This window comes from Propithecus coquereli, unplaced genomic scaffold (genome assembly GCF_000956105.1).
Source record: "Propithecus coquereli isolate 6110/MARCELLA unplaced genomic scaffold, Pcoq_1.0 Scaffold111, whole genome shotgun sequence".
Lineage (NCBI taxonomy): Eukaryota > Metazoa > Chordata > Mammalia > Primates > Indriidae > Propithecus > Propithecus coquereli.
The window spans coordinates 273,354-285,460 of record NW_012135081.1 but is presented as its reverse complement, the minus strand read 5'-3'; the positions used below and the strand labels follow the sequence as shown (position 1 = coordinate 285,460).

At 55.7% G+C, this 12,107-nt stretch overlaps 1 protein-coding gene across 1 annotated transcript; it reads right to left on the bottom strand.

Annotated features, from left to right (window-relative positions):
- Positions 1-7,599: 7,599 nt before the first annotated feature.
- On the bottom strand, positions 7,600-11,748 carry WNT1 (wingless-type MMTV integration site family, member 1). Its single transcript, XM_012653333.1, has 4 exons — positions 11,458-11,748; positions 10,481-10,734; positions 9,533-9,798; positions 7,600-9,046 (listed from the first exon to the last, which is right to left on the bottom strand). The coding sequence occupies exons 1-4, from the start codon at positions 11,559-11,561 to the stop codon at positions 8,558-8,560; spliced, it is 1,113 nt and encodes a 370-aa protein (XP_012508787.1). The 5' UTR covers positions 11,562-11,748; the 3' UTR covers positions 7,600-8,557.
- Positions 11,749-12,107: the final 359 nt, after the last annotated feature.

The window sequence follows — 12,107 nt, the reverse complement described above, 5'->3', positions numbered from 1 at the left end:
AGGGCCAGCCCCTGGTGAGCCCTATCTCAGACTGGCCCTGCAGGGTCCGTGGGTGGGAGGCTGGAGGCTCCCTGCTGCGAAAATGACTTCTAAATCTGGCTGTGTCTGCCAGCCAGCCAGCCTTGAGATGGAGGCCACAACCACCCCCCACCTTGGGACAGCCTCACTGGTCAGGAGTAGGGACAGCAGACACAGGAGGATGTGGTCAGTTTGGGGCCACAGCCCTCAGGTTAGCACAGGACCCTTTACCCACCCAACAGCCATGTTCTTCCCAGGGAAGCCCTGTCCTGCCCCACCTGGGGCCCAGTTAACATGGCTTTAGAGGATCCAAGAGCTCTCGCTCTCTTTCAGACACTCAGGAGAGCCTAGGACTTCCCTAGATCAGCCACAAATGGGTAAAGGAAACCCAGAGCCAGGCCATAACTCTGGGACCTCAGAGGGTCACAAGTGTGAGTGTGTGTGTGTGTGTGTGTGTGTGTGTGTGAGAAGGAGAGGACCACAAGAGATGGCCAAGCATGAGGACTTAGGAAGTGTGCAAAGTGTATCTGTGGGGAAAAGGGTCAGCATTCACTCAGTTTTTCATTTGTTCGCTTACCCATCAAACATGTATGCCAGGCCCTAGGGACACAGAAGAGACTAGGCATGCTTCCTACCTTCAGGGAGCTCACAAGATATGGTGTGTATAATATAGGAGAGGGGATATGCAAGATGAAACTCACAGAGTCATTACAGTGCAGGCAGACAGCATAATATATATTAATGAAGGCATTCCTGAGGGACCAGGGTGTATGAGGGAAGGAGCATCTCCAGGAAAGGGAATATATCCAGGCCGCTGGGAGACCAGTAGCTGAGCATGCATATGTTAGTGAAGGAAGGTTCAGCCTGGTTGCTGTCGTCTTCATGTCCTGGCATGGGGTCCTTCCTCCCTTGAAGCCCCTGCTACTACATAGCCTTTTGTGAGTCCTTCTATGGAAGGATGCTCCATTCATTCATCTATCCGTCCACTTATCTGTCCATCCACCAACCCATCTGTCATCTATCTGGCCATCCATACTTCCATCCATTTATCCATATACCATGCATATATTTATTTATCCATCCATCTAGTCATCATTTAACAAGGGCATATGATGTGCTTAGCTCAGTGCTACAAGGGCCTAGTGGGAGAATGAGTAATATACACCGATCGCCAGTATCTGTGATCTGTGGGACAGCCAGTGTGTGCTGCTAACAAAAGCCCTACCAACAAGGTACTTTGGGAGTTCAAACAGTCAAGACCTTTCTGCCAAGTAAGAAGAGTCTTCATGGAGACAGGGAGAGCTGAGACAGGTTTCGAGATGGGGAGATAGGGAAGGGGTGCATTCCAGGGTGTGGGCAAAGGTGGAGAGGTTGGGAAAGCACATGGCTTTCACAGGGAACAGAAGCACTTGGGAATGGAGAGGTGCAGGGTCATGGGTGGGGTCATGGAAAGATGTGTGGGAGTCATGTCATGAAGTCTTTCTTGAGAGAAAGGATAAAACATTTGAGCTTTCGTGAGAGGAATAAAGGGAGAGGTGAACAATAGAGAGTTTTGAGCTGGGAATGTTCTAGTGCCTCCTCAGCACCTATAGGATTGTTTTTCCTGTTGCCTGATTATAACCCTGTTGGTCTTGTTACCTTGTGGAATCCATGCAGGGGGACCATGAGCTATCCAAGGGCTGTGCCTTTGATGTAGCTCTGTATCCCCTACAAGCTTGGCATGGAGCAGGCTCTCAGAAAATGCTGGCATAAGGAAGGAACAAATGGTAAGACCGCCACAGGAACACTGGTGTGGCAATGCAGAATCAGAAATGTAGGAGGAGGGATGGCTACTGCCTGGTGTGATCCCCTTCCCAGGAGAGATGACCCTGTCCTCTCCGCTGGGGTCTCTCCAAGAGTTCTCCCAAGAGACACCACAAGGTGGCGCTGTCCCAACTGTGGCTCAGTTCTGCCAGGGTCTGTAGTGTTTCAGCTGGTGAAGTGCCCATCCAGGAACTGTCCAGGGATGGTCTAGATATCTCCTTCCAGCAAGTCCTGAGAGAATGAAGAGCCTGAGTGCAGCTGTGGAAGAGAAGAGCTGACAGACCCCAATTTCAATGCAAGTACATCTGGAACCACCTATTCAACAGTGCCTACCGTATGCACACCAGGTACGTGTTAGGCTCTTGTAAAACAACAGTGACCAAGACACAGTTCCTGACCTCAAGGAGCTCACAGCCTAGTCCTGCCCAAATATTTCTTCTCTCTCTCTCTCTCTTTCTCTTTCTCTCTCTCTCTCTCTCTCTCTCTCTCTCTCTCTCTCTCTCACATGCACACACTCTCACGCACCTGTTCCCCAGGGCCAGTCCCCTTGACCTGGGAAGCCATCTCCACATGAAGTATACTCTTTAGCATTGCTTACCCCTCCAAATCCAAGGTTCTCCCTGAAGTTGTTAATGTGCATGGCCACATTAGTGTGACCTCTGGGAATGCTGTGACCCTTTCTGGGAGGGCTCTTCTTGTCTTTCCCCTGAGCTCCCTGACAAGACCTTTCCTGTTCTCCTCCCAACCTCCCCATCGTATCCACAGCCAGTCTGCCAGCCCTGGCAGCTTTAGGGACCTCCCAAGAGTAGGCCTGTTATGGGATAGGGCCTCCTATCACCGTAGAGCTCTCGGGGCTACCAGGACATGAGAGTGGATGACAAAAGCGCCCTGTGAGACCCTGGTGCCACCCACCCAGAGATGAAGAGTTGGAGAGTCCAGAAAACCAGAGACCTCAGAAACATGCCCCTCTCTGGCCTGAGGGTTCTGCTAGCCAAACCTGTCCCCCTCAAGAGGCTTCCTTCTTTTCTCACTTTCTTTGGGGGGACCAGGGCTCTCCCTGGACACAACTCCACAGTGGTGGCCGTGGGTGACACTGGCTGTGAGGTGAAGCATTGTGGGACATTGTCCAATTTCCCAACATGCTCCAGGGCCCATCTTAGCCCTTGGCGGGTTTGGAAGAGGAGGGGAGGGAGGGTTGGTGCCGAGAGTGGGAGCCAGGCCCATAGAGGTCCCGGGAGTGAATGCGGCATTGTTGGCCAGGCTAGAGTCACAGATAATTACCTCAATTAGTGACAATGGGAGAGTAATAAATACAGGCTTAGTGTCTCCTACCCCACCAGGGCTCCGAAGATTAATCCAGGCTGACGGGCGGGCCCTGAAAGGCATGATGGACAATTCATTAAACTCCCCAAATGCCGCACAACCTGGGCGTGAAGGCTGAGTTAGCCCCCTGGGGGCTGAGCCTTTGTCCCGATTGTGTGTCTCCGCCACAGCAGAGCCGGGCAGCCCCCAGAGAGCAGGGAGGTGAGTGGGGCTCCCCGAGCTGGGCCAGGCGGCAGGGGGATTAGGCCTTGGTCTGGCCCTGGTTGCCCTGGCACACTGGCCCAGCCTGGCTGGAATGTCCGTGGGGGGGAGCTGACCGAGCGGAGGGGCGGGGCCGACAAGGTAGGGTAAGGGGGGCACACAAAACCAGGGGCAGGAGGAGTTAATTAGACGCCAGCCAAGGAGGGCGAGGGGCCACAATAGGGCCGAGGGGCCGCCAGGGATGGCCCCTTTACTTTACTTCCGAGGATTAATAGGGAGGAGGGAGAAGGGAGGGGCTCAGCCCTGGGGGAGGAAAGCTGGGAGCTTCCCAGGGTGGTACTGCCCCCTCTTGCTCAGCTTGGCACCTACTTGACAGGTGGCTGGGAGGCAGTAGGCTGTGGCAGCCTGGGCAGGTACCCTCAGCATCTCACAGAATGGCTCTTTCTTCCTCACATGGTACCTACATTGTGAGGATGATTGGGCAGAGAGGGGAGAAAGGATCCCCTCATTCACCAGGGAAGTGGTGGAAGCAGGAATGTCTTGCAGGCGTGGGGAACCTAGGGCCTTAAGGCTGCACATGGCCCTCCAGATCCCCCAGTACAGCCTCTTGACCAAATCCAGACTTCACAGAACAAATCCCTTTATTAAAAGAATTTGTCCTGTAAAATTTGCATTCAGTCAAAAGGCTGCACAAGGCCTCACTCAAGGATCCAGAAGGCCACATGTGGCCCCAAGGCTGCAGCTTCCCCACCCCTGTGCATCGGGGCTCTGTTCTCTGCACCCCTACCCCCACACATAACCTGTTCTGAGGTGCAACTGGGGGCCTGAAGCTTTACCTTTCCTGATGAGGCTGTCAGGTGTGAGCCAGGAAGTCCTTAGGAGGGGCTGGAGCTGACGTGAACACATGGGAGGAGGGTGGCTGCGTGTGCACGTGCATCGCATGCGCATATGTTTGTGCGTGCAGGCATGCCTGTGCACGGGGGCTGGCATTCAACAGGCCTTCTGTCCATGCTTGTTGAATGAATGAATGGACTTCTGTTTTGCTGAGAGTAAATGGGTATGAGGAAGAGAAGTGGCACTGGGCTGCACCAAGACACAGAGTGGCTTTGGGCCCTTTCATTCTGAGTTTCCAACAGTGGCCCAGGGAGGGTAGGGACCCCATCTCTGAAGAGATGTGCAAATGTCCAGGGAAAATGGAGTGGCAGTGGTTCATTCACCTTGAAAAGGGTGGGAAAAAAAAAAATGCAGTGGCCTCTTGGAAGCCCCACTTCCTCCTGGGCCTCAGGGAACAGGGCAGCCCGGGCTCCTCCCTAGGAGCCACCCCACCCTACCCCTCCCGGGGGATGACAGGGGAGCGAGTTGGCGGCAGTTCCCTGGGCATATTTATAACCTGCTGCTCGCTCACCAGCGTCTGCTTTTAGCCCAGACGGGGGAGGGGGCAGGGGGGTGGTCTGTCTCATGCTGGGCGCCCCGGCTGGGTGTGGAAAGAGTGAGTAAGGGTGAGTGGTGGGCAGCTCTGCATGGATATTCCTGCTCACACCACAGCCAAACAGCTTATTTTCTCCTCATTTTGTTATTTTTCTCCCTCTGGCCTGGAGAGGAAGACTGAGCCAGCCTGGGATGAGGGGGGTGGGGGCTGGACCCTAGGGTATTTGCAGCCCCACTGACAGAGTTTTTCCAAGGTGCGTGTGGCAGGGTGTGTGGTGCTGGCTTGCTGACCCCCTGGGGACTGCGCACAGCCTGCCTTTCCTCTCAGCTTTTCCGCTCCCCCCAGGATAGTTCAGGACCAGTCTTTCCCTTGCTTGCTGAGGCTAACCTGTGTCCAGGGTCCCTGCCAGCCTCAGATCCCCTGAAGTGTGTGGCACCTGGCACTTGAAGACCAAAAGTGGATGAGAGCTGGAGCATCAGACACCTTCCTGATGATACTATCCCATGGCCACCACTCTGAGCCACTCTGGGCCCTGAAACATTTGTGAGGCCTCTTTCTAGGCACAGCTGTTCTTGTCCCCAGGATTTACGCACTCTAGCCCTGTGTGAGGACAGCACAGATGATCATAATAACAAAATATAGTAATTACCTTCTATGTATTGCTTTGCAGGTCCTATAGGATCTTTTTTTTACTTGTTTTTTGTATTTTATTAGTGCCCCATTGAGGCCCCAGCCTCATTCTGCACTTCCTGTACCACCTGCCTTTGAAGTCCCAGCCCCTGGAAGAGAAGGGACTCCGTGCTGAGGACTGGAGTATGAGAGTCTGTCCTTAAACTCAATGCATATTCAGAGGACTTTACACTTCACCGACCCTTCCTTGCATTCTCCCATTTATACTGATAATATCTGTTGATGTGCTTGATTGCCTGACCAGACTGTCACCTCCTCCGAGCAAGCACTATAGCTTGAACATCACTGTATTGTTAGCCTTTGGCAGATGCCTGGTACAGAAGAGGTGTAAGTGTTCTAATGACCCAAGCTTTCATGTACAGTATCTCATCTGAACTTCATCACCTCCTTGAAGGATAAGTAATGATAACTATCCCTGTTTAACAGACAAGGCAATTGAGGCTGAGAAAGCAAGAGAATTGTTGAAAGTGTACTTAGGGACAGAAAAGGATTCATTGCTTTCCCTTGCTGTTCTTCCAACTTGTGTGTGTCAGCTCAGCCCAGAGCTCCCCAACTTCCAGGCCTGAAAGCTGATACCAACTCCAATTCTTGGAGTTAGGACTTAGGTGAGAGTAGTTAGAGACAGCTGCCAACCCTTTGACTCCCTAGGCTACTGCTTCTCCCCAACTCTGAGTGTTGTCCAACTGGGGCCTAGGCCCCTCTCCTGCTTCAAGCAGCCCTTTAACTTCTTACTTTGGGAGCTGGGAGATCTAATGGCTTTTTTGGCTGTAGACTAGGCATTCTCTGCAGGATGTTCTTTAGTGGAAACCCAAGACCTGTTGCGTGCTTCCTACCTAGGACCAATAGGTTTTTATTCCTCCCCATAGGCTGAGCATTGCAGTTGAGATGGTGCTAGCTTGGCAGATGGAGAGAAAGGGAAAGGGATATCACTGTGGAGTTGAGCAGCTCCTGGCTGCACTCCCCTACCCCCACAGGTATCTGAAAGGTCAACAGGAGTCAGAGTTCACACATCCAGGGAGAGGTGGGAGGCAAGGACAACAGCAAAAGTCTCCTGGGAAAAGGGGAAAATTCTCAAGTAGGCTGGGACCGATTTTTCCCCTTGGGGTGTGGATGAGGGGCTTCGTAGCTCCCCCTGCCCTTCTGGTCCTTTCCTAGTGGGAGGAGCTAGGATTAGGGACAGACATTAGAGTTTAGGAAGGAGTTAGTGTTTGTCTGAAGTTAGGGTTAAGGCTAAGGTTCAACCTAGACCTAGGAACAGGGAGAGGATTAGAGTTAGAGATTGGTTTAGGGTTATAGGCGGAATTAGAACTCCTGCCCACTCTGGTGAATGTGCACACAAGTGTATCATATCAGTGTTGTTAGTAACCTCATTCTGGCTCTTTATGGGAATGGCTTGCTTAATGGTTTGGTTGTGGACCACACTTGGGTTTCCTTTTGGTTACACTGGTTTAAGCCTAACCTGTATTTGGATTCTAACCCTCCTGCTCCCTTCTTCTCTCCCACAATCATGTCTGAGATTATGGGTCCAGGACTAGAGCTTATCATCTGTTCCCTGGATCCCCCTGAGCCCAAGGTTGGGAACTGGGGTCTTAATAAAGTATTTACTTTTCTTGGAGGAGGGGGCTTAACCCCTACCAGTGCTGTGACCACAGCTGAAGATGAGTTTCAGGAGCCAATAGTTCTCCCCATTGGGGACAGCAGCGCCCTTTCCTCTTGAGTTTCTTTTCCTACTTTTCAGAACATGGTTGTGGCTATCACTCAATTGTAACTATTTTCACAACTCTTCCAGGTAGGAAAAGCAGGTGCAGAGTGTGTGTGTTTGTTTAGCACATGCACTTGCCCATTTCACACAGCCAGTCAGTGTTAGATTAGGAGGAAGAACCCTGCAGAATCTTTTGCCTCCTGACCAGGTTCTTTTCCCAGGAGAGCTGGATCTCCAATGGCCTCATTAGGGTCATCCAAGGGTCAGAATCTCAGGGACCTCTTGCAGGGCCTGGAAACCAGTCCCCCAACAATGCATCTTATTTGTTTAAGAGAAGTAAGCCCTCAAGCCTGGGAGTGGTAAAAGGAGGGGAAAGGGGATACCACAAGCAATGTTGTGTTCTGGATTCAAGGAAAAGCCACCAAGTCATTGATAAAAATAGAGATTTTATTCTACAGAGGAAGATACCATATAGGTGGGGTGAGGAGCCACTAATAGCTACAGTGAAAGGAAATACTGATTTCAGTAGGCAAAGGCATCTTTGAGAAACCGAGAAGAGGGACTGGAAGAGGCTCGAGGGCAAAAGGAGAGAAGAGCAGAGAGGGGTTGGGTTGGGGTGGAGGTGGTCTCTGCAAACCAGGCTGGAACCCAGCACAATAAATAGTTTTATTTACAACAACCAAACTCGTGGCTTTGTATCCACGTTTCAGTGCAAATTATTTACACACTGATGAGGAGGCAGGACAGGAAGGGGTAGGAGGTGGCCCTGGAAGGCATGGCTCACAGCTGTTCAGTGGCTCCAGGACAGAGGGAGAATGGGAGCATTTCTGCTGTGTCCCCCAACCTCATTTCCACATCACCACAGCTGCCCTTTCACCCTGGAACCTCCTGCTTCAGCTGCAGGTGGGCAGGAGAAAGGCCCTGATGCCCAGGTGTGTGTTCAGGGTCTGCACCGTTGCCAGGAGAATGAATGGGAAGCGGCCGTGAGGACCCGGAGAAAACGGAGGACAAAGGGGAAGGAGAAAGGTCGACTAGAGCAGTGGACCAGGCAGAGCAACATCGTCAGTAGCTGACCCGGGTTGGGGGAGGGATGCAGCCTTCTCACACCTCCTGGCCAAGCAAGGGACAGTGCAACAAGGGGTCTCCCGCGGAGAGGGAGGGAGGTAGGTCCGGGCAGGTCCATCAGGATGGCAAGAGGGTTCGTGCTGCCCCAGGCAAGTGGTTTGAGGAGTCCCCAGGTGGAAGGAAGTGGGAGAGATGGGATAGGTATGAACCAGGGGGAGTGTGGCTGAAGGTACTGGGGTGGGCGAATATCAGGGTCTTTAGTGTCAGCGAGTCTGTTTGGGGGAGGGCTTCAGGAGAGCGTTCCTGGGGAGAGTCCGCGCAGTGCCTCACAGACACTCGTGCAGTACGCGCGTGTGCGTGCAATTGCGACAGCTGACGTGGCAGCACCAGTGGAACGTGCAGTTGCAGCGCTCAGTGACGCGCTGCGTGCGCGTGCGGTGGCCCCGGCCACAGCAGAGCAGCTCGCAGCCGTCTAGCGCGGGCGACGAGCTGTTACAGGCGCGCCCTGCAGTCCCCGCTGTACCCAGGCGTCCGCTGTACGTGCAGAAGTTCGGTGATTTCTCGAAGTAGACGAGGTCGTGGGGGGAGGGCGGCTTGTGGGCCGGGTCTTCAGGCTCTAGGCGCAGGAGCTCCGCCCGCGAAGCGCGGTTGCTGCCGCGGTTGCCGTAGAGGACGCGCGAGGCACCGTCGAAGCGGTCGCGCAGCACGTCGCCCACGGCACGCAGCGTGGGCAGCCGCATCCAGCACGTGCGCACCGTGCAAGAGCCAGACATCCCATGGCATTTGCACTCCTGGCGCATCTCGGAGAATACGGTCTGGGGGGAGGGGGGAAGAAAGGGTGTCCCAGGGCACTGGGCCAGAGCCACCATCCCAGATACCGCCCCCTCCCGGACGATACCGGGACCGGACCTTGGCAAAGGCCCAGGCCTAGCTGAGCCCCGGGAAGGGAGGCGTGAAGTGTCCCGCTGAGATTTGAAACCCGGCCCAGCTCTGCTCCAAGCCGGCCAAGTCAGTCTCGGCCTCTCAACCTTATTTTTCGAATCTGTACAATGGAGGGACTGTAGGCAATACATTCTATGGTTTGGATGACTTCTAACCTCCTCTGTTTTACCTGCCATCAGCCGAGACATCCTTTTGCCCTCAGTCACTATTTTCTATTCTCCAGCTTCGTTCCAAGCCTCCCGCTCTTTCAGTACGCCTTCTCCTGGTGCCCCTTGCCTAATCACCGACCGCTACTTCCCGAGCCCGAGGTTAGCCCCTGCCACTCCGCTTCGGGTGCGGAGCCTTTTAAGCCGGCTCACCGTGCGGCCCGCCTCATTGTTGTGAAGGTTCATGAGGAAGCGCAGGTCCCGCCCTTTCTCTCCGGAGTCCACGAACTCCCGGCCGAAGAGGCGGCCGAAGTCAATGTTGTCGCTGCAGCCCCCCCAATGCCAATCAGGGCCCCCAGGGCCACGTCGCCGGTAGTCACACGTGCAGGACTCAATGGACCCCTCTGAGCAGGAGCGGGCCACCGAATGGGTGACCCCTGCGGAGGTGATGGCGAAGATAAAAGCCGTTTCCCGACAGCCTGTGGAAGAAGGGAGAGGGGATCAGTAGGGGATACGCGGGGCGCGGCTCAGTGGAGAGATTGGGACCCTGGAGTCCCACGCCCCAAGTCCACCCTTAGAGTCCTGAGAGCCCCGCGGCCCTCTGTGTTGGAAAGCTGGTCTCTAGGTCTCACAGAGAAAGCAGGTGCGTGGGCACGCACCCACGTCTAGCGTCGTAATCAGGCCTTACTGAAACTCCTCAAGGCGCATTTTGGCTCTAATGCAGAAGTGCGGCAGCCCGAAAGAGAAAAACCGAAAAGAAGGGAGCGGAAGAACTATGCATTACTATGCCCTCTTCGAAAGCCCAAACTTTCGGCCCATTTTGGCAATGCAAGCCTTGCTGGGCAGGAGGCAAGACACGCCCGCAGAAAGCAACTTCCCAGGCTTGGGGAAAGCGGCGGTCGGCCGGCATCCACGACCCGGAACTCCCTTTCTCTGGGACAGTAGCTCAGAAAAGTTAATTTCGTCCCGAGGGTCCACGGGTGGAAAACGCCTGGTAGAAAGAGTCTGGCCCGGGCTAGCGCTGGGCACTAGGCACTTGGCGGATTGACGGTGTGCCCCTGCAGGCGCCTGAGACACCTTCCCTGCACTCGCCCGCCCATGCCCTGGGGGTGACCCCGCGTTTTTCCTGGTCCCGGAAGCGTCGCATTCCTGGGCACCCACCTCGGTTGACGATCTTGCCGAAGAGGTGGGGCCCTGGAGCAGTGGGGCAGTTCCAGCGGCGATTCCGGAACTGCCACTTGCACTCGCGCACCGCGCTCTGCAGCCCCCCGCTCACGCTGTGCAGAATCCCCGGGTTCTGGCGGATCAGACGCCGCTGTTTGCGGCTCAGCAGCTGCAGACTGGGCTCGAGCACCAGCTGCAGACTTTTGGAGTCGGTCAGCAGGTTCGTGGAGGAGGCTACGTTCACGATGCCCCTGGTGGGACGCATGATAGAAGCTCAGGCTTGGGAAGGGGACCTGCACCCTAGCCATAAAGGCTGTGCCCACCTGTTCTCTGCCTAGCGCTATAAGGAGAGAGTCTCGGGAGATCAATAATAAGGTAATGATTCCGCGCTACCAGGCTCACTAGTTTGAAAGAACTGGGCATCCAGACTTTTGTGTGCCTAGGAGTCTGAGGGCTGCTCTCGGATCCCCGTGTCCGGAGATTGAATAAAGGCATGGGGAACCAGGAGACTGAGTGTCTGCCTTGGCTTTCCAAGCCTCCTTCTGGTCACCTTGAGCGAGGAAATCATGGCCTGCAACCCTTGCCCACCCGAGACGTGAAATGCTTAGGAGTCCCACCCTCTTCTTGCTTCCTTTCTAAGCCAACGCCTGGTCCTTCGCTTCCAGAGGTGGAGAGACCTGTGGTGCGGCCACCTCTGTGAGGCTGGTGCTCAAAGGGGAAAGGCGGTGCTAGATGAGAGTGGGCTCCCTGCCTGGGGTATCTTAGGCCTCCGCGAGCGGATCATTTGTCCCACTTGAGCAGAGCTGGAGTTTCTGGGGCAGCACTACGCCAGAGCGCCCCTCGGTGTCGCGGAGGGAAGTCAGCGCCGAAGGGAGCCTGTCGGTGGACGGATCCCAGAGCGTGGGAAGCTGGGTAGGGTTGGCCCCTGGCTCTGTGCCCCAGGACAAGTGGCGACCCCGCACCAGCCCACTTACCACCATCGGCCACTGCTGTTGGCAGCCAAGGCTGCGGGCAGAGCGGCCAGTGCCAGCAGCAGCGTAGCAGAAACCCAGCCGGGCAGCAGCGCCCAGCGCCCCATGGCCTGCTTTGCCCGCTCTGTGCTGCAGTTGCGGCGACTTTGGCTGCTGCCCGCGACGGTGCGACGGGACGCGGCGGTGGCGGCAATGGCGAGAATTCCCAGTCTGGCTTTAACAACACCGGGGGCGGGCGGTGGACAGCATGGCTCGCGGTCCCGGCTGGTGGGCTGAGGCGGCCACGGCGGGCGGCACCGCCTCTTATAGTTGCGGCGCTGGCTGAAGTGACGGGAGGAGGCTGCCCCTCCGGACCGCACTGTGGCACCAGGGCGCACCGGTTAGGGGCGCAGACAATGGGCAGCGAGCGGAGCCTTGGCTCCCGCCCGTCTGAGCCTGGAGCTGACGCGCTGACCGTCGGGGCTCACCCCCTCCCCCTGCCCGGTGGCCCCCGCCTCCAGGCCTGCACTGGCCGCGGACCACTCCCCTTGGGACACCCTCCCACGCGCGCCCGCCTCACTTCTCTTAGTGTCCGGAGCCCGTCGGGGACTAGCATCCGCCAGGGGGCGCGGCGACTATGTGCTGCGGGGAGAACCCGCCAGGATCCCAGCCAG